The sequence below is a fragment of the Belonocnema kinseyi genome, chromosome 4 (assembly GCF_010883055.1).
Source record: "Belonocnema kinseyi isolate 2016_QV_RU_SX_M_011 chromosome 4, B_treatae_v1, whole genome shotgun sequence".
In the NCBI taxonomy this organism is placed as follows: Eukaryota; Metazoa; Arthropoda; class Insecta; order Hymenoptera; family Cynipidae; genus Belonocnema; species Belonocnema kinseyi.
The window spans coordinates 12,355,799-12,378,303 of NC_046660.1; the positions used below are offsets into that span (position 1 = coordinate 12,355,799).

Here is a 22,505-nt window from a genome sequence, read left to right on the forward strand (position 1 = left end):
AAAAATTCAAAAATATTCCAAATTTAGGTCGCCATATTGGATCCACCATTTTGAATTTTCAAAATCTGAGTTCGGATTTGTAAATAGCGACCCCAAAAACCCATGTATACCAATTCTAAAAAAAATTCAAAAATATTCCAAATTTAGGTCGCCATATTGGATCCACTATTTTGAATTTTCTAAATCTGAGTTCAGATTCGTGATCAGCGATCCCAAAAACTCCTGTATACCAATTCTAAAAAAAATTCAAAAATATTCCAAATTTAGGTCGCCATATTGGATCCACCATTTTGAATTTTCTAAATCTGAGTTCAGATTCGTGATCAGCGATCCCAAAAACCCCCGTACATCAATTTTCAGAAAAAAATATGCCAGTTGTTAGCCGCCATATTGGATCCGCCATTTTGAATTTTCAAAATCTGAGTTCAGATTCATAATCAGCGACCCCAAAAATCTCTATGTACCAATTTTCATGAAAACTCGTTTCCCTGAAAAATGTATGCCGGAAAAGGAATAATAAATTTTCAATTGTTATTTATACATCCAAATTGTAAAGAAATTTTCTAAAATCTGCAGCATTTTCTGAAAATTGTAGAAAAAATTCAATTAATTTTGACAGATATTTAAAAGTTTTGAAAAAAATTTCAAAGATAATTTTAAATTTAAAACCAATTTAAAACAACTTCTAGATTTCTCAGGATTTTGAAATAAAATTTTGAAGCTTTCCAAGATGTTTAAACTATTTAAAAAGAAAATAATTGAATTTCTAATTTAAGAAGTGTTCAGTTAAAATTTTTTCAATTTTTCAATATTTAATGTTTTTAGCTTAAAATTCCTTAAAATTATATAATTTTGAAAATTTGAAAGTTCATTGATTGATTTTTTAATTTAGAGCATTGAAAATGATAACTTGGATTTATATTTTTTTATATTGAAAAATATTAGTACCTTTAATTTTATACGCGTAAATTTATGAGCATTTGAGTACAAAATTTTGTAATTAAAAACTTTTAAATTTCAATTTTAAAGGTTCAAAATTTAACAGTTCTACTGTGAGTGGTTTCATTTGTAGCTCAGTTTTTATTACCTCAAATGGACATCCTTAAAATTGGCCTACGATTATTTCCATTAGAAAATTAGCGATACAATTTTATTTTATAGGAAAAAATGAAAAAGAATTGTCATTTGTAAGCCAAGCCCAGTATCTGTTGATTAACGAAGCAAGTATTTTCTGGCTGTTCGATAAAGTACCGAATGATTCTGAATGTCGGAGAGAAACAATGTTGCCCCGATTTCGAGGAAATATGGTCGTGAGTGGCTGTGCTCCATTCGAGGAAACGAAATGGAAACATGTTAGGATAGGAAATTGTGATTTTCAGGTATTTACTATAATAATTTACGATTTGTTTCATTTTTAACGCTTCAAGTTTAAATGAATAAATTTCTGAAGCTTGCAATTCAAAATAATTTCTATTTGTAAATTTTATAAACTAAAAACTCTTCAATGCTGATTTTTACCATTTTTTTCAATTAATTAGTTTTATTTTGATGGTTTTTAATTTTTAAACGGAGATTTGAAATAAAAGAATTTTAAAATGCAGTTTTAAAGACTTAAACAATACAAAATTAGAAGCGTTTAAAATCGAAGATTTTTGATAAAAGACATTTTTAGTTGATCAACTGTAAATATAAATTAATTATTTTAAAAATTGAATTGTATTAAAAATTTTTTAAAGTGAATAATAATTGACTTTACAAGACGATTCAGAATCAGTTGAAACAAAAAAAATTAAACTTTGAACGTTACAATTTTTATTGTTCTATTTAAGAAGAATAAAAAACATTTTCTAGGGAAATTAAAAATGATTTTTTATTTTAATAAACTAATTTTCCGAGAATATTAAAAAAAAATTTATAACGATTTACAAAATCTCCACAAATAAATGCGGAAAATTTTAAGAGAACTTCTTTAATTTAGCAGAATTAAAAAACAAATAATAATTTCTAAAAATGTTAAACAGCATCTGGATGTTTGAAGATTTCAAAATAAAGTTTCGAAGCATTTGAAGGATTTTAAAACTATTAAAAATTAAAAATTTCGAAAATGAATAAAGTGATATTTATCTAAAAGAATTATAATTTGTCTTAGAAATGGGAATTTTAAAATTTAAATAAATTCCGAGCTGGAACAGGGAATTTTTAAAAATAATGAATTCTAATTCTAAGTTAAAAAGGAAGATTTTCGAACAAAATTAAAATTATGAATAGGAATAGGGGGTTTTACAAAAAATTCGAAATTTTAGTTGAAATGGAGAATTTTTGAAAAGAATTAAAATTCTTTATTTGAACAGAGATTTTTTCAAAAGAATTTTATTTTTGAGTGGAATTAAGCAATTTTCTTAAAGAATTCAAATTCTGGATTTGAATAGGGAATTTTAAATTTTGAACTAATTCTGAGCTGGAATTAGAATTTATCCAGGAGAATAACGATTCTCAATGGAATATTTAATTTTTCAAACAAAGTTATTATTCTGTGTTGAAACGAGGTATTTTCGAAAAATTTAAATTATGAAGACTGGGAATTTTACAAAAAAAAACATCTAATTTTCACAAATTGATTGAAATGGAGAATTTTCGAAAAAATTAAAATTCTGGATTCGAACAGGCAATTTTTCGAAAAGAATTAAAATTGTGGATTTAAACAGGGAATTTTCAATTTTTAACCACTTCTCAGCTGGAATTAGAATTTAAAATTGCTTAAAATGGTACAATTTTGAACATTTTTAAATTCATTGATTAATTCTTCAATTTAGAGCATTGAAAATGATAACGGATTTATATTTTTGAAATTGTATTTAAATTTTTTAACTCTACAATTTATAAAAGTTTAAAAATTTTAAATTGGTAAGTGTAACTGTATTTAATTTAACTTTGAACGCCTTCATTTGCAGTTCAGTTTTTATTACTTCGAATGGAACAATTTTTAGATTTAGTATTCGATTTTTAAATATCATTGACTGTGAAAAATGTTTGGGAACCGAAAAAAAAACAGAGAAATCACGAAAACAAAATTGCATTTTTGAAAACTGAATTGCAAACTATTCAGATTTCAAGAATAGTATTTTAAAGGTTGAAAATTGTCTACGCTACTTTTAGATTTTTTAATTTTGAAAATTTACAGCTCAAAATTAATAAATGTTAACAATATAAAATACTTAAATTTTGAAGAAAAAGTCAAATTTTCTATTGTCAACCTTCCAAAATAAAGAAATTTCGAATGGAATAATCAAAATTAAAACATTTTTAATCCTTAAACTTAACTCTTCAATTAAATTTTTTGTTTGAATTTTAATTGTAAATCTTAAAACTTGCATAAGTTGCTAATTGTAAATTTTCAAACTTAAAAATTTTCTAATTTCAAAGCACAAATAAAAATTCTTAAATTTGGATGATTTGGAAAATCAAAGGTCCAGTTTTCAATTCCTAATCTTCCAAATTGAAGAAATTTCGAATTGAAGTCATAAAAATTAAAGCCTTTTCAATTTTTAAATTTGCATGGATTTCAAATATAAATTTTCATGCTAAAAAAATCTTCAATTTTAAAGATGCAAAAACTTAAAATTCTTAAATTTTGATGATTGTTTGAAGATCAGTAGTCATGCTTGCAATTCTAAATATTCTAAATTCAATATATTTTCAAATTTAAATCATATTTACAGTTTTTTTCCATTTTGCAACTTTGATTTTGAAGATCAAAAGTCATGTTTTCAATTCTAAGTTTTCCAAATTGTAGAAAATTCAAAAATACAGCATGAAAATTACAGATTTTCTTGATAATAAAACTTAGAAGTTACATAATTTTTAATTTTAAAAAGTAAAAGCCCTTCTATTTCAAAGATTTAAAATTCAAAAATTGAAAATTATTGTATTTTGAAAATATAGAATTGCAAATTATTCAATTTTCAAGATTTATATTTTAATGGCATGTAGTTTTGAACCTTTTTTAAATCTTAAATAATTTTGAATATTTGCAATTAAAAACTTTTCAATTTTCGAGATATGAAAATAAAAAATCTTAAATCTGGATGATTTTGAAGATGAAAAGTCATGTTTTCAATTCTAAGTTTTCCAAATTGTAGAAATTTCGAATATAAACAATGAAAATTACAGATTTTTTAATTATAAAACTTAAAAGTTACATAATTTTTAATTTTAAAAAGTAAAAGATCTTTTATTTTAAATATTTAAAATTCAAAATTTTGCAATTTTGTAAAATTACAATTGAAAATTCTTGTATTTTGAAAATATAGAATTGCAAATTATTCAATTTTCAAGATTTATATTTTAATGGCATGTAGTTTTGAACCTTTTTATAAAATCTTGAATAATTTTTAATATTCGCAATTAAAAACTTTTTTAATTTTAGAGATATAAAAATAAAAATTCTTAAATCTGGATGATTTTGAAGATGAAAAGTCATGTTTTCAATTCTAAGTTTTCCAAATTGTAGAAATTTCGAAAATAAAGCATAAAAATTACAGATTTTTTAATTATAAAACTTAAAAGTTACATAAGTTTTAATTTGAAAAAGTAAAAGAACTTTTATTTAAAATATTTAAAATCTTGCAATTTTGCAAAATTACAATGGTTGAAGATATTTTAAAGATATTTCAATGGCATATAATTTTAAGCTTTAAAAAAAATATTCAATAATTTTGAAAATTTAAAATTAAAAACTCTTTAATTTCAAAGATATAAACATAAAAATTCTTAAATCTGGATGATTTTGAGGATCAAACCTCATGTTTTCAATTCTAAAATAGACAAATTTGCAACCAAAAACTTGAATTTTCATCTAAAAAGGATCAATTTTTATCCTAAAAAGGAAAAGGTAATTTTCAGCTAAAAAATTAATTTTTAATCAGTCTGATGAATTTTGATTCAAAATTTTTGTTTTTTCATCAAAAAGATTAGTTTCTAACAAAAAGTTCGATTTTGTCGATTTTGAAGATCAAAAGTCAAGTTTTGAATTCAAAATCTTCCAAATTGCAGAAATTTAAAATATAAACATAAAAATAACAGAATTTCAAATTGTTTAACTTGAAACTTACATAATTTTGAATCCGCAAATTTAAATTTTGAAAATTCGTTTTTCTTTTGAGTTGAAAATTGAATTATTTGGATAAAAAATCATCTCTTTGGTTTAATGTTGAACTATTTTATTAAGAATTCGTTTTTTCATAGTTGAAAATGGAATTACTTATTTGAAAATTCACGTGCTTTGTTGAAAATGTGTCTCTTTTGGTAGAAAATAAATACTTTTAATAAAATCCATATTTTCCCCCGTAAATTCGCAAACTTATTAAAGTTTTATTTTCTAGGTGGAGGGACTTTGCACCAGATGCCAAATGGTGTGCATCGATCAAACCACGGGCGAGAAAACTGTCGAACCATTGCGAACACTCGCAGAGGAATTTCATGGTAAATTAAGATTCGGAATATATCTCAGCCGACCGACCTCCGAAGATGTTATTTTAAAAATAGGAGACGAGGTCAACTACACATTGGGTGATTAGATATCATTTTTTTACAGTCCGAAAAAAAATATAAGATTAAAAATAAACTCAATGAAACTTTTGCAAACTAATCTTAAAAAGAACAAAAATAATCATTTAAGAAATTTGAAAAAAATAATCCTAATAAATTAATTTAGAGAAAAAATAGGTATTTAAATGCGATTTTATTCGATGTAGTCGGATAGAAATTGTTTTGCTACAAGAATAAAGAATAATTAATTTATAGAAATATTTACAGAAATGAATTGTAATGAAATTTCACTATGTTTAATATTTTTGAAATAATTACTGTATGGAGCACTCGATTGGTTGTTGTTTTTTAACTTTTCTAATTGGATTTCCCTCAAGGACTTCTTTCACGATTTCACTGACGTCGTCGTGGTCGGGGAAGGCCAAAGTTTGAAGTTTTGAATGCACTAATTGTTCGTTGATCTGCACTTCAAAAGTACCTGAATAAAAAAAATATAAAAAAATATCATTAGATTCCATAAAATATGAGCGATGGGACCTGAAATTTTATTTTAAAAATTCCCTGATTTTTCCTTGACTAGTTTATCATTTTTTTTTAAATCATTTATAGTCAAATACGAGCATTTTTATCTTGTAATATTTTAAAAATGGAATCTTTTGTTAACGGAATAAAACAGTATTTCAGATAAAAATTAAAATTTTTCAATTTTATTAATTTATTTTAAAGAAAAAAATGTCTTCTACTCTAAATTATGACTTTTTAATGAAATAGTTGAATTTTCAAATTAAAAATAATAAATTCCCAACAATAAAGTTTCATTTCAATTCATTAAAAATAATGAGATTTATACAAAAAAAAAAGAGAAGAATTTTTAAACCAAAAAGACGAATTTTCAATACAAAAATTGAATTTTTAAATGAAAATATGACTTCAGGACAAAAATTAATTTTCTACTAAGTTGATGCATTTTTACTTAAGAAGCCTGAAATTTCATTAAATCTTCCAAATTCAAAATATTTCAAATTTAAATCATCAAAATTACAGAATTTTTAATTTTAAAAATGAAGAAACTTCTATTTTATAAACTTGAAATTCCAAAATTTTCAAATTTAAAGTGTTTCAGCTTAAAATTCATGAATTAGAACGATTTGCGATTTAAAATACTTTAATTTTGAAGATAAAGTCAAATTTTCTATTTTTAATATTCCAAAGTGAAGAAATTTCGAATGGAATAATTAAAATTAAAAATTCTTAAATTTTGATGATTTTGAAGATAAAAATTTCAGTTTTCAATTTTAAATCTTCCAAATTGAAGAAATTTAGAATGGAAGTCATCAAAATTAAAGCCTTTTTCATTTTCAAATTTCAAATTTGAATTATTTGAATTATAAATTTTCATACTTAAAAAATCTTTAATTTTAAAGATGCAAAAATTAAAATTCTTAAATTTTGATGATTTTTTGAAGATCAGAAGTCAAGCTTGCAATTCTAAATATTCTTAATTCAATATATTTTCAAATTTAAATCATATTTACAGTTTTTTTCCATTTTGCAACTTTGATTTTGAAGATGAAAAGTCATATTTTCAATTCCAAATTTCCCGAATTGTATAAATTTCGAAAATACAGCATAAAAATTACAGATTTTTTTAATAATAAAACTGAAAAGTTACATAATTTTTAATTTTAAAAAGTAAAAGGTCTTCTGTTTTAAAGATTTAAAATTCAAAAATTGAAAATTCTTGTATTTTGAAAATATAGAATTGCAAATTATTCAATTTTCAAGATTTATATTTTAATGGCATGCAGTTTTGAACCTTTTTTTTAATCTTGAATAATTTTGAATATTCGCAATTAAAAACTTTTCAATTTTAGAGAAATAAAAATAAAAATTCTTAAATCTGGATGATTTTGAAGTTAAAAAATCATGTTTTCAATTCTAAGTTTTCCAAATTGTAGAAATTTCGAAAATAAAGCATCAAAATTACAGAATTTTTAATTTAAAAACTTAAAAGTTACATAATTTTTAATTTTAAAAATGAAGAAACTTCTATTTTATAAACTTAAAATTCAAAAATTTTCAAATTTAAAGTTTTTCACCTTAAAATTCATAAATTTGAACGATTTTCAATTATAAATACTTTAATTTTGAAGATAAGGTCAAATTTTCTATTGTTAATATTCCAAAGTGAAGAAATTTCGAATGGAATAATTAAAATTAAAAATTCTTAAATTTGGATGATTTTGAAGATAAAAATTTCAGTTTTCAATTTTAAATCTTCCAAATTGAAGAAATTTAGAATGGAAGTCATCAAAATTAAAGCCTTTTTCATTTTTAAATTTCAAATTTGAATAATTTTAATTATAAATTTTCATACTTAAAAAATCTTTAATTTTAAAGATGCAAAAATTAAAATTCTTAAATTTTGATGATTTTTTGAAGATCAGAAGTCAAGCTTGCAATTTTAAATCTTCAAAATTCAAGATATTTCAAATTTAAATCATCATATTTACAGTTAATTCAATTTTACAACTTGATTTTGAAGATCAAAAGCCAAGTTTTTAAGTTTAAATTTTCAAATTGAAGAAATTTCGAATTTAAAGCATGAAAATTACAGATTCTTAAATTATAAAACTTAAAAGTTACATAGTTTTTAATTTTCAAAATTAAAAGCTCTTCTATTTTAAAGATTTAAAATTCCAAATTTTGCAATTTTATAAAATTGCAATTGAGAATTCTTTTATTTTGAAAATATAGGATTGCAAATTATTCGATTTTCAAGATTTATATTTTAATGGCATGTCATTTTAAACTTCAAAAAATTCAATAATTTTCAAAATTTACAATTAAAAATAAATCAAAATGTTTGTAATTTTTTTAAGTAATTAAAAATTCTTTTATTTTGAAAATATAGGATTGCAAATTATTCGATTTTCAAGATTTATATTTTAAAGGCATGTAATTTTAAACGTTTTTATTTTAAATGTTTAATTTTGAATTTCACAATTAAAAATTCTTGAGTTTTAAACAAGTATAAATAAAAATTTTCAGATTTGGGTGATTTTGAAAATTAGAAGTCCAGTTTTGAATAACAATGAAAAATTTTTCAATTTATAGATGCAAAAATAAAAATCCTTAAATTTGGATGATTCTGAAGATCAAAAGTTGTGTTTTCAATTCTAAAACTTCCAAATTGAAGAAAATTCGAATATAAAGCATCAAAATTGCAGATCTTTTAATTATAAAACTTAAAAGCTACATAATTTTTAATTTTAAAAAGTAAAAACTCTTCTATTTTAAAGATTTAAAATTCAATTTTTCCCAATTTGTAAAATTACAATTGAACATGCATTTATTTTCAAAATACTGAATTGCAAATTATTCGATTTTTAAGATTTATATTTTAAAGGATGAAAATTTGATTGAAAATTGTGTACGTTTCTTTTGGATTTTTCAATTTTGAAGATTTACAGCTTAAAATTCATAAATTTTAACGATTTACAATTTCAAATATTTCAATTTTGAAGATAAAGTCAAATCTTTAATTCTTAATTTTCCAAACTGAACAAATTTCGAATGGAAGTCATCAAAATTAAAACATTTTTAATCATTAAACTTAACTCTTCAATTTTAAATTAATTTTTATGAATTTCAATTGTAAATCTTAAAACTTGCATAGTTACTAATTGTGAATTTTTAAAATTTAGAAATGTTCTAATTTTAAAGATGCATAAATAAAAATTCCTAAATTTTGATGATTTTCAAAATAAAAAATCAAGTTCTCAATTCTTAATCTTTTTTCTTAAAAAGGAAGGTTTTTAACTAAAAAAGAATGATCTTAAGAAAATGGAAAAATTAAATTTTCAGTTAAAAAAATTAATTTTAAGCCTAAAAAAAAATATTTGCTTAAAAAATGATTTTTCACAATGTAGTGTCACTGTAAAATATGATTTTTAAACAAAAAATTAATTTTTCAAAAAACTAAGGCATTTTTATTAGACAAATATGAAATTTTAAACTAAGCGAATTATTTTTTTTACTAAAAAAGGAGAATTTTTAATTTAAAAAAGAACAATCTTAAGAAAATGGAAAAAATAAATTTTCCGATAAAAAATTAATTTAAAACCTAAAAAAAAGGCAGTTAAATTAATCTTAAAAAAATACTATTTTTGAAAGAAAATATTTCATATTTATATGTACAAACATTTACACTGTATTTAATTTTGAACAGTTTAAATATTATAATGATCAAACTAAATTTATTTATAATTTGAAAATAAAATAAAATTTAATTGTTTATTTAAAATAAAATTTTGAGTTAGTTAACTATTTTTTTTCAATTTTAATTTATTTAAATTTATTTGTTTAATTTAAATAGTCTTTAACATTTAATTTTTCAAATTTGTTAATTTATTTTAAACAAAATAAATGTCTTTTCTACCTTGAAGTATGACTTTTTAACAAAATAATTGAATTCTCACAGTAAATAATTAAATTTTTAACATAATAGTTATATTTTTAACCGAAAAATATAAATTACCAACAAAAAAGTGTCTTTGTTTATATTTCAATAAAAAATATGAGATTTATACAAAAAAAAGAAGAATTTTAAAACTAAAAAGAAGAATTTTCAATACAAAAAATGAATTTTAAAATAAAAAAAAATATGACTTCAGCTAAAAATTAACTTCCGATAAAAATTCAAATATTTGGTAGAGAATTCAACAGTTTCTTTGAAAAGGCATTCTTCGTGGTTAAAAATTCCTTTTTTTTGATTAAAAGTTTAATTTTTTTTATAAAAACTTATTTCTTGTTTAAAAATTCGTATACTGATCGTGAAAAATCAACTGAAATATTTTTTAATAAAAAATTTAATACTGTTTTTTGAAAATTTGTCGTTGATTTAAAAATTCACCTGTTTTACTAGAATTTTTATTTTTCTTGGAAAAAAATGTAAATGTTTAGTTGAAAATTTAACAATCTTGTTAAAAAGTCATGATTTTTGGTTAAAAATTCGACTATTTAGTAGAAAATTAACTTATTGTTTATAATTCCTACTTTTGGTGTTGGAAATTGAACTAGAATCTTTTTTAAATAAAATTTAATTCTTTTTTACTAGAAATATTGCATCTTTTCTGGATGAAAATTCAAATGTTTAGTAGAAAATTTCTGTAATTTTTTAAAAATTTTAACTATTTTGTTGGAAATTATATTTTTTTCAACTGAAACTTAAATTATTACGTTATTGGTTGAAAATGATTCTTTTTTAGTTGAAACTCCCAAGTATGTGGTTCAAAATTTATCTATTTTTAAAAAAATTTTATTATTTAGTTGAAAATATAATTGTTTTATTGAAAATTCAACTATTTGGCTGAAAGTTGAACTTCTGTAACTGTTTTTTATTTAAAATAAAAATATGATACAATACTAAATCTTCGTTAAAACTCTTTTTGGTTTGAAAATATCATGTCTTTTGATAGGAATTTTGTCTATTTTGGTGAAAAATTCATCGATTTTTTATTTAAAATTAAAATATTCTATCACAGAAATATCAACTATTAAATTTTCCGTTAAGAATTCAAATTTTTTGGTTGAAATTTCATAATTTTACTTAAAAAATCGATTTTTTTTAGTTGAAAATTAATATTTTTGTGTGTAAATCGCACCTTTTTGTTTAAAATTCAACAATTTGGTTAAAAAATTAATTAATTTGTTAAAAATTCAAAATTTCTACGCGAATTATTAAGAATTTAACGAATTATAGACCATGAGGAACACACATTGTGTTATTAAATATATGTATTACGTAAAAAGAAATACATATTAAACAAATTTTGCGAAAAATTTACAATATTCATAAAATGTCCACTATTGTGAATGAAAGCAAGAAAAATTATTATCATTACTGAGAAAATGTTCATTCATGAATTTGGAACAATTAGAAAAACAGTGAAAACAATTGAAATTTGTTTTCCAAACTCTGTTAAACGTAAAAAAAATCGGATCCAGATTTACCTTCTTTTCCGTCCTTTCCAGTGACATTTGCGTTTGGTGCAAGCGCTTTAATTTTTTCAGCCATATCCAAAAATTGTTTTTGATATCCGCACGCACCACTGTCAACACAATTTAAAACATTTTCATCAATTGTCATCAATAAAATCGTAAATGAAACAATTGAATCCTGATTTAGGTGTTTATTTTATAGGTTATGTTTTCAAGAATAAACAGTTTTATTATATAAAACGATATCAAATTACCAATATTCAACGTCTACATTAACTTCCATCGCGTACTTTATAGTAAGTTTGTATTTTCTACTCTCAAATATAATAAATTTATTTTTATTATACTGTTTGAAAATACAAAAATCGGAGAAAATGTTTAAAGTCGCCAACTTAATAAAATTGAAATGTTGGTAGCACTGCTTTTCAGTGATGCCAATGTGGGTGACTTGAGCTACTGCGCTTGCGTCAGGACCACACGTTGATTGGCCGCAGTTGGCGCGCATTTTAAAATAATTATTAGAAACAATTCTTGTAATTGAAATAAATAATTATGATGAAGTACACAAAAATGCATATAACCTGTATAACTTTTTATTCGAGATAAGAAAAAGTTTATAACATTATTACAAATAATAAGTATTTATTTCAATTACAAAAATTGTTTTGAATACTTCTTTTGAATTTGCGCGCCAACTGTGGCCAACCAGCGTGTGGCTCTGACGCAAGCGCAGTAGTTCATGGAGCCCACACCGTTGCCTTCTATTCAAATAACGGCGCGTAATTTGTAGGTCGATTTATGACAATCAACCAATCACTGGCTTTACTGATAAAACATTTGTGTGTAAAATATAATCAGTAAACACTCGCAGAATATCTGTACGCAAAGTGTACGGTGCGGTTTTCTTTAAATAAACCTTTAAGTTTTTAACAAAAAATTGATTATTTTACAGTCCGAATAAATTTTACAACAAAAAATTAGTTCTTGATGTTCCGCAATTTGAAATAAGTGTTCTTATTCAATAATTCTATTGTTTGCAAATTGAAAACTGTAAACGTAGGCAACAGGTGTCTCGTACATTTTTAAGTGTTTCTTTTTATAGACTGAAACTCGTTTTTTTTTAATGAGTTTCTTTGTTACTTTAGTTTAATTTTAATTATTTATTCGAATTTTGGAATTTTCCTGAGATGGAAGTGTGGAAATATGTGAAAATAATGTTTTAGTTTTTATGTTTTTTTCTTTAAATTGACACAATTAAGATAATTATAATTATTATTTGACTCGCGTTTATTTTATCACTTCTGCCCTCGATCGTTTTGTGCTGCCGGGAAATGGATTACGATTATTTGTTGAAGTTTCTGGCTCTTGGAGACTCAGGCGTTGGTAAAACGAGTTTTCTTTATCAATATACCGATGGGGTTTTCCATTCCAGATTCGTATCTACTGTGGGAATTGATTTTAGGGAGAAAAGAGTGGTAAGTTTTATTTATATTTATTTTTATTTATTAAAGCTTCTTTTTTTTTAATGCGGATTTTTCTTTTTATTCACTATGAAAAATATTCTGCATTTTTTTACGTATCTTATCGAAATTATATGAATTTTCCTTTCAATCAATGTTGTTGCAACGTTTTTGCAATGTTAGAGCAATAATGCTACGATGTTGAAATGTTTAAAGTCTACTGAAATATTGCAACTTTGTAGCATTAATGCATTGTTTCAATATTACTGCAATGTTGCAAAATTACTGTAATTCTGTAACATTATTGCAATATTGTAAAATTATTGCAATATTGTAATATTAATGTAATGTTCTAATATGGCTACAATGTTGCGATGCTACTGCAACTTTTTCATATAATTGAAATGTTGCAATATTACTGCACTGTTACAATATTACTGCAATATTCCAATTTGACTACAATGTTGTGATGTTACTGCAACTTTGTACCATTAATGCAATGTTGCAATATTACTGCAATGTTGCAAAATTGCTGCAATTTTGTAAAATTGTAAAATTATTGCAATATTGTAAAATTATTGCAAATTACTGCAGTGTTGCAAAATTACTGTAATTTTGTAACATTATTGAAATGTTTCAAATTTTTAAAAAATGTTGTTGCAATGTTAGAGCAATAATGCTACAATGTTGAAATGTTGAAAGTCTACTGCAATGTATCAATAATAATACAATATTTCAGTTTGACTGCAATGTTGCGATGTAACTGCAACTTTGTAATATTGCAATGTTGCAAAACAACTAAAATTTTGTAACAGTATTGCAACGTTGTAATATTATTGCAATGTTGCTATATTGATATAATGTCTCAATTTAACTACAATTTTGCGATGTTACCGCAACTTTGTAATATTATTGCAATATTGAAATATTACTGCAAAGTTGCAAAATTATTGCGATTTTCTTACATTGTTGCAATGGTATAAGATTATTTCAATGTTGTTGCAATGTAAGGTCAATAATGCTTAGAAGTTGAAAGTCTACTGCAAGCTTGCAATAATACTGTAATGGTTGAATTTGACTGCAATCTTGTGACGTTACTGCAAATTTGTAACATTATTGTAATATTTCAATATTACTGCAGTGTTGCAAAATTACTGCAATTTTGTAATATTATTGCAATGTTCCAAAATTTTTTCAATGTTGTTGCAATGTTTGAGCAATAATACTATGATGTTGATATGTTGAGCATGTACTGCAATGTAGCAAAATTACTGCAATGTTGCAAAACTACGGCAATTTTGTAACTTCATTGCAACTTTGTAAAATTATTGCAATGTTGCAATATTGATGTAAACTTGCGATTGATGAAAATCTACTAATACTACTATTTTGTTTAAAATTCATTTTGTTTTTGTTAAGTTAATGGTCTTAAATGAAAATTTAACTTTCCTATTTCTGGTCGAATTAAAACTGTTTGGTTAAAAGTTTAATTTTTTTCTGAAAAATTGTAGTATTTGGTTGAAAATTGTACTACTTGGTTGAAAATAAGTTTTTGTTGGTTTGAATATGTTTTCCTTTTAAATAAAAATTTAATTTGACTATTTTTATTTGAAAATTGATTTTTTAGCTTAAGATTTATGTACTGTTTTGATAATCCATTTTTTTTTGGTAGAACATTAATCTTCTTGGTTGACAATTCAATAAATTAGTTGAAAGTTTCAACTAAAAATCTGACTTTTCCATTTTTCATTGAAAATTAATATTTGTAGTTGAATGCTGCAATTTTGCTGCAATATATGAATTCTTTTTTAAATTAAATATTATTGCAATGTTGCTACAATGCTGCAATATTGAAATTTTAGTGTAATATTGAAATTCTAGTGTAATGTTGCAATATTACTGCTATGTTCTAAGATTCCTACAATTTTGTGAAATTATTGCAAATCGCAATATTTTTTCGCTAAATTGTATTAATATTCGTACAATATTGATGCAACATTGATGCACCAAATTATTGCAAGATTGCGGCTATATTGCAACCTTAGAGTAATGTTGAGTACAAATGAAGAATTTTCTATTTTTATAATTCATTCATATATTATTTGGTACTTTAGAGCTTCGTTTTTTAAGTAAGATTCTTTCTATCCTTTATTTTTGAAAATATTGTGCTTTTTATAAGTACTGTATACATATTTTGGTTGAAGGTTCGTCTCTACGGTGGTAAGTTTGCCTCACTGGTTGTAAATATTTTTTTTTCAAAATTAATTTTTTGTTCTAAAATTAATTTTTTTTAACTAAAAATGTAACTATTACATTTTTCAACAAAATTTCGTCTTTTTGGTGGAAAATTTGTTTATTTTATTGAAAATTTTTTTATTTTTTGGGTAAAAATTAATTTTTTTTTCAACTCAAAATTTAACTATTCTTGTTTTCATTATTTTTTCGTCTCTTTCATTCAAAATTGAACTATTTTCTTGAAAATTAGTTCTTTTTAATCGAAAATAAATTTAAATTAATGAAAATTTAAATTTTCTCTTTTTCTCGTTTGAAGATTTATCTCCTTGGTTGAAAATTTAACTCATTTTTAAATAACTATATAATTTCGTAGTATTTCAAATTGTTAAAGTTTAAAAGATTTAAATTTGAGACTATTCATTTTGGAAATTTTATAATAATTTGAAATTGTTCAATTTTGTGGTATTAAGTAAGAGTTCACTATTGTTAATTTATTCAATTTTTAATGAAAGAAATTTAATTTTTGTTCAGCTATTATTTTTTAATTAAAAATCTAACCATCTTCAAGTATTTAAATTTAAATTGTTCAATTTAAATCATACACCTGTAGTTTATTTTTTATTTTTTTATATCCTTATAGACTTATGAAACAACAAATGGTAAAAAACAGCGAGTGCATCTGCAGCTTTGGGATACGGCTGGCCAAGAAAGGTAATACTTACGTATTTGCATCTCATTATAATTTTATCATTCTTATGTATATATATATATAGTTACGTATACTTCTTCGCATAGAGGATAAATTTCGCAGTAAATATCAATGTTATTTTAGAATATTTTATTTATGGTTAACGGCTAGATCAGTATATACAATATTTATTTTAATTAGCAATACTTCAGATAAATTAATGTTTCTGTTGAAAAAAATATATCCAGACATTTTTTTGTTTAGAATATTTGGGTGGATATTTTAATTAAATACTGATACTCTGCACTCTCGCAGACCTCTGTGTATATTGTTAATTAACAATAAAGTGAAAATTAAAAAGATTTTTTAACACGTTTACTCGGATTATTGTTATAACAAATATTCCGATGGGATTTTTCTTGTTAGATCCTTCAAGTGTGAGATTAAAATTATCTAAAAACAGTTTAGTCTGGAATTTGAAATTTAAAATGGTCAAGTAGAGAAGAGCGGAGCAGGGGGGGGGGGCATTAAGCAAATAATAATTTCATGCAAAAAAAGCAATAAAAAAACTGATTAAGCCATTGGATTCGACGGACAGGCACAGAGATCAGTTGTTGAATAATTTTGGTCTCCGATTAATTTTCTATGCACTATTTTTTGAATATATTGTTTAAACAATTATATAAAATTTTCTAAAAAAAAAGGATTATTTCACTGTTACAACCTACATATTATTATTCCCAAATTGAAAAAATTTTCTACCCTAATTTAATACAGTTCAACGAAACTGGTAAATAAAATTTTTTAAACAATATTTTCTTGTATATAATATTTCGTACCAACAAGATTATGACAAAATTTTTAAAATCTTTTTTCCAAAAGGTTATGAAGCAATGTTTTCATGTTGAAATGAATTAATGAAAATTATTATTTAGAAAAATTGGTTGTATGGTTTAAAAAAATTGAAAACACGTTACCCTAATTAAATAATTAATTTCTTGTTAACTGTTAGTTATTAAGTACTTTATTGTTAATTAAGAATAGTACTTAGTACTTAGAAGACGCCAAGAAAAAAACTTCGGAATTTCCGTATAATTTTCATTTTTATTAAAGGCGATATAAATAATGAAAGTTTATGCTAACCTACACAATTTTAATTTATATTTTATAATAGGTTTCGTAGCTTGACGACAGCCTTCTACAGAGATTCAATGGGTTTTTTTCTCCTCTTCGATTTAACCAATGAGCAGTCTTTTCTTGACGTTCGAAATTGGCTTGATCAACTCAGGGTAGGAAATTTTTTTTTATGCCTAATAAACTGTAATATTTGCATTTTCGTCTCAAAAAATAGACTCTAAATATAAATCATTCAATATTAGTTTAGATAATTCAAAATAACTGATTTAATTAGTAAAAGTTAACTCTGAATTTAAATCACTGATCTTTTCACTAAAAATTACATATTTGAATCATTCCAAATTACTGACTTATTCGTTTTTTTTAAAAATTAATTATTATAATTATTATTATTGTATGATATTTTTTTATTATTATGATAATTTTGTTATTAATTAATAAATTAATTAGTGAAATTTACAGTTTTTAGAATGCAGAATGAATGATTTAAGCTCTGCGAGTTACAGTTAAGATTGTTCAAAATGACTGATTTCATCAGTGAAAATTACAGATTGGATCTTTTAAAATGATTGATTTTATTAGTGAATAGTACAGGTTGGATTCTACGAGTAACTCATTTAATTATCGAGCTAAATTGGCTTATTATTAAAAAGTAATTTTTGACTGATTAGCCAGTCGTTCTTGGAATCAGTCACTTTTATTAGTGAAAAATCCTGATTAAGCTACATAAAATGACTGATTTAGTCTAGATTGGATCATGGAAAATAACTTATTTTATCAGCGAATGTTACGAATTAAATTATACAATTGACTGAGTTCATCACTGAGTCAAATTGCCAATTTAAAAAGTCGCTTATGACAGATTTTCCAGTAGTTGAATTCGCAATATTTGAATTAGTGACAATTGGCTGCGAGTCAGTCCCTTTTGATTAAATTGATCAATTAAGCATACTTTGACTAAAAAAATCAGTCATTTCTACTTACTAAACTGTCCTTCTAATAGATAAAACCGGCAATATAGCTGACTGAATCAGTCACGTAAAATGACTGATTTTCAGTCAACAGAAATGAATAGTGACAGATATTAATAAAACCATTCAGATTGACTGATTTGTCGGTTGTCAAATTCGCATTATTTGAATCAGTCAAAACAGGCTGCAAATCACTCATTTTCGACTGATCTGGATTTAGAATGTAGAATAAAGGAAAATGTTAAATAAATTAAAAATTGTTCATCTACCTTGCTTTAAATTATTTTTAATTTCAGAATTGAATCTAATATAGATGCTATTTAAATCAATGAACTGATTTATGTTCTGCTTTTTTCGGCAGAATCATGCATATTGTGAAACTCCAGACATAATACTTTGTGGAAATAAATCAGATTTAGAAGATAGACGAGTTATCAGCGAAGCAAAAGGGCGGGAGTTGGCGGAAAAATACGAGTGAGTGTATTAAAAATATGAAGAATATTAAATAATAAGATTGGTAATCAGACTTTTAAAAATTGGACTGTATCGTGAAAGTTAACGTATTTGAAGGGCCTTGAAACGTACACGTTCCGATATTTGAGGCCTCGAGGGCTCCCCCTCTCCAGCGGCCATCAGGTTATTTCAGCTGCGCGACGTTCATTGGCTGCCCCGGCCGTCTATCGATACGTGCGCTGTAGGAAAATTTGTCAACTGCGCATGTGTCGAAATGTGCGGGTCGATTTGAAATCAATAAATATGTACATCATTCAAATCAACGTGGGCTTGCCGCTCTTGGGGCCTCCTTTTAATTGATTAGTCACTGACAAAATAAAAAAAATATTTAAAATTGTATGATTCACATTTGAAAGCCGTGGGATTAAAGAATTTTGTAATTGAAACTTTAATTTTCTAATTAAAAATGTTATAAAACTTACAATATTTAATTTTAAGTTGGAAGCCTCAATACTTCCAAATTATAAAATTATCTTATTTCAAATTGAAAAAATTGATTATTTCAAGTTTAAGTCGTGCAAAATTATAAAATATAAAATTAAAATCCTTAATAATTACGCAATTCATTGTTTCAAGAATATGGAATAAAAAGTGCTTCTATTTAGATAATATTGGTTTAAATACTTGCAAATAAGCATGCAAAATTAAATTTTTTTTCAACTTAAAAATTTATCAAATTGAAAATTTCAAACATAACGTCATCCAAATTAAAAAAATTTTAATTGCTTAGGTGTAATGCTCAAATCACGTATGACATTTGGGAGAGGGAGGTTTGGTAAAGTCTAAATTTTTTTCTTGGAGGGGGTACAAGATGCTACGCAAAACATTTTTTTACTAAAAATATAATGAATAAAAAAACATTAAAATTTGGAGGAAATTCCAGAGCCGTAACTTGCAATTTTTGAAATATTAGCCTGCGGCGTTTTCAAACAAAATAAAAAAGCATTTTCAAGAAAGCATGTGTATTTTTTACCAAAAACATCAATTTTGCACCAAATAGATTAATTTTCTTCAGAGAAATACGAGTTTTTAACAAAATATATGAATTTCCAACTAAAGAGTTTAATTTTCCACTAAAAACGTTAAATTTCCATACAAAAATAAATTTTTAAATCTTAAGTTAAAAAATTAATTTCTAACCAATAAAGGAAAAACGAATTTTTTAATAATATACATTAATTTTCATCTAAATAGTTTACAATGGTTCTATACCAAAAAACAGAACAGGGACATTGCCCGTAAAAAATTAATTTTCAATAAAAAATTGAATTTTGAACAAAATAGTAACATTTTCAACTAAAAAAATACACTTTAAGTGAAAAATGGAATAGTGAAATTTTCATTTCAAATTATTCATTTTCAACCCAAAACGAATTTTCAGGAAAATTGTTAGATACTTGAATTAGAATAAAAAAACATGAATTCTCAACAAAAAATGTAATGGTTGGCATTTTGAATGAAAAAGATGAAATTTATACTAAAAAGCAGAATCTTCAAACAAAAAAAGACTAATTTTTGACAAAAAAAATAATTTCTAACGAAACAGTTGAGTTTTTTTTATAAAATAATTTTATTTGCAATTAATTATTGAAATTCGTAACAGTAACAGATGAATTCTCAAACAAAAGGATAATAATAGACTTTTCCAAAGAATAGAATTAACTTTTAAAGAGGCGAAAATAAACCATTAAGAGGTAGTGGAGGAAGGCGGCTGGGGTTGAAAATGTCAGAAAGGTAACTTAAATAATTTGTCGATGCCCCTTTAAAATGCTGCAATTTTAAACTGGAATCATACCAATTTTGTGTTTTCATTTTTAGGGTTTTGTATGCCTGGGCAGAAACCCTTTTAATTTTGATCGGGTAGAGAGGGGATTTAGAGATAGTTAAGGTAGGGGTAGTGAGGGGAGGCGTTGTTAGGAGGAGTGAGGTATGGTGACGAGAGAGGAGTAGTATGGAATTTGAAGTGAGTAGGTGTGTATAAGGAGGGTTAGGGGAGTGAGGGACGGGAAAATGGCGAATGGAAACGAGGAAGGGAAGTAGGATAGGGGCCGTCCATAAATCTTTTGACGCGTTTTTTTTTGTTTACATCGATTTCATCGACTTCAGGAAAATTTTATTCTCATCTTTATTTAAACAAAGGGAAAACGCGTTACGAGACTTATAAATGGTCCCGGCGAAAAAAGCGAAGGATGCGAAGGGTAGAAGAGGAAGAGAAGCGAAGGATGTGGAGGGGTAGTAGGGAAAGGGAAGCGATGGATGGAGAGGGGTAGTAGGGGAAAGGCGGCGAAGGAAGGGGTAAGGTAGTAGGGGAAGGGACGCGAATGATGGGTTGGGTAGTAGGAGAAATGGCGCGAAAGGTGGGGTGACGTAATAGGCGTAATGAGGAGGGGGGAAGGTAGGAGGGCAAGTAGTGCCCGCAGTACTCATTTTTATGATTGATTCTCTATGCAATGGTGTCCTCGTACTCTTGGATTGTACAGTAGAAACGATACAAATAATTTTAATTTCAGCTTAGTCTATTTAGAAACGAGTGCATCAACTGGACAAAATGTGGCAAGAGCTGTAGAAATTCTATTAGATCGAGTGATGCGTAGAATGGAATCTACAATGGATCGGTCCTTACTTCCTCATCAACGAGTTTTGAGATGTCACGAGCATGAAGTTCCAAGAAGTAAAAAAAAATTCTGTTCTTGTTAATGCAATATGTCATTTACAAGCAGAAGATTTCTCTTATGGTATATACTTGTATAAGAATAATTTATTTATAAAGAGTACATAATCTAAATTGTATCTTGATTCTTGAAACATCAAGGTGATAGAAACAAATTATTCGGCAAGGTAGTAATTCAAGTATTCTGGTGTATTTTGATTGCTCACGCAATGAAAAAGGCAATTTCCTTATCCTGTTTTGTCCTTGCATATCGTAAATTGAATCAAATGTGTATAATCAAGAAAGATTGTTTTTAGTTTTTGCAGCTTTCAAACTTTTAGTTTAGGTTTAGAAAAAATTGTCAGTTTTATTCAAATTTGCGAATTAGGGTAGTACCAAAAAAATGTTGCAATTTTGTTCTCTAATCTACCCCCAAGAATTTCGTATCTAATGTCTCCTGAATTATAAAACAATATTCAGGATTCTCTTCAGCCCACTTTCTTAAAAAAACTATCCTTTTTAAATTGCTGATGCTAATTGATTATTTTACTGTGAAATATAAAATGGTAGAATACATTTATTCCAAACTGGAAAAATTCATTAACTGCAGTTAAAAAAAGCAATTTTCTAAAAAAAGGGACTTGAGACACACCCACATTCTTTTTATTCAAAACCAAAATCTAGTGGACATTGCGACACAAAAATAAAATTATTTTAGGAAGCCATTTCAGAAAGCAAATTATAACGTTTTTTGGATCTCCCTATTGTAGATATTATATTACTTAATGACAATAATTTATTAAGAGTATATTAGCATGAGTTAAGGATTGTTATATGTAATGAAACGTTCCAAGTCCTATCACATATTGATATATAGTTTTGTTTCTTTGTAACAATGAAAATAAAGAAAAAAAACGTTTGTAAAGTATACAAATGGATTATGCACTGCGTGCTTTTTAATATTAGAAATTTGCACAATAATGGAAATAATACATATAAGGAGAACAAAAAAGTAAACGAAAAATACATGACATTATTATTCACGAAATTTTTTCTTTTATATCAGTCTCTTGTATTTTGAAGATTTCTTGTTTCCTAAGAAAAAAATGGCGCGAATGGAGGGTCCATCCTATAATAACTTTAACAACCACTGCAGAAATAGCCTGATTTAAAACGTTAAACCGATCTGGCCCCGATCGAGTTTCCCGATCTGGCCCTGATTAGTAGAACTCTGTGGCCCATACGTGGGCCCGACCGATGTCCTACTGAAAAGTCATCCTCATGTGTTCGCCGAACTAGAG

At 25.0% G+C, this 22,505-nt stretch overlaps 3 protein-coding genes across 7 annotated transcripts in view; 2 read left to right on the plus strand and 1 right to left on the minus strand.

The window, feature by feature from the left end:
• Positions 1–5,884, plus strand: part of LOC117171649 (molybdenum cofactor sulfurase) — a 53,605-nt gene extending 47,721 nt beyond the window's left edge. For 3 of the 5 annotated variants that reach the window (XM_033359146.1, XM_033359147.1, XM_033359148.1), the window contains 2 exons: positions 1,162–1,379; positions 5,382–5,875. In XM_033359146.1, coding sequence (XP_033215037.1) covers positions 1,162–1,379; positions 5,382–5,576 — 413 coding nt within the window. In that variant the 3' untranslated portion in view covers positions 5,577–5,875. Of the gene's footprint in view, positions 1–1,161; positions 1,380–5,381 lie in introns of all 5 variants that reach the window. The other 2 variants (XM_033359149.1, XM_033359150.1) reach the window with 2 other exon arrangements.
• On the minus strand, positions 5,723–11,938 carry LOC117171650 (migration and invasion enhancer 1). Its single transcript, XM_033359152.1, has 3 exons — positions 11,805–11,938; positions 11,563–11,660; positions 5,723–6,025 (listed from the first exon to the last, which is right to left on the minus strand). The coding sequence occupies exons 1-3, from the start codon at positions 11,831–11,833 to the stop codon at positions 5,862–5,864; spliced, it is 291 nt and encodes a 96-aa protein (XP_033215043.1). The 5' UTR covers positions 11,834–11,938; the 3' UTR covers positions 5,723–5,861.
• A 489-nt stretch (positions 11,939–12,427) lies between these two features.
• LOC117171483 (ras-related protein Rab-27A) lies at positions 12,428–22,132 on the plus strand. Its single transcript, XM_033358839.1, has 5 exons — positions 12,428–13,025; positions 15,886–15,956; positions 17,108–17,222; positions 18,403–18,515; positions 21,065–22,132. Exons 1-5 carry the CDS (start codon positions 12,882–12,884, stop codon positions 21,249–21,251), a joined length of 630 nt encoding a protein of 209 aa, XP_033214730.1. The 5' UTR covers positions 12,428–12,881; the 3' UTR covers positions 21,252–22,132.
• The last annotated feature ends 373 nt before the right edge of the window (positions 22,133–22,505 follow it).

Excerpts from the sequence above, each read along its gene's own strand:
- LOC117171650 (XM_033359152.1), bottom strand. The coding sequence starts at position 11,833 with ATGGAAGTTAATGTAGACGTTGAATATTG. Across the intron at positions 11,661-11,804 it reads AATGTAGACGTTGAATATTG|TGGTGCGTGCGGATATCAAA; the intron begins GTAATTTGATAT and ends TTGTGTTGACAG. Across the intron at positions 6,026-11,562 it reads TGGAAAGGACGGAAAAGAAG|GTACTTTTGAAGTGCAGATC; the intron begins GTAAATCTGGAT and ends TTTTTTATTCAG.
- LOC117171483 (XM_033358839.1), top strand. The coding sequence starts at position 12,882 with ATGGATTACGATTATTTGTTGAAGTTTCTGGCTCTTGGAGACTCAGGC. Across the intron at positions 15,957-17,107 it reads GATACGGCTGGCCAAGAAAG|GTTTCGTAGCTTGACGACAG; the intron begins GTAATACTTACG and ends ATTTTATAATAG. Across the intron at positions 18,516-21,064 it reads GAGTTGGCGGAAAAATACGA|CTTAGTCTATTTAGAAACGA; the intron begins GTGAGTGTATTA and ends TTTTAATTTCAG.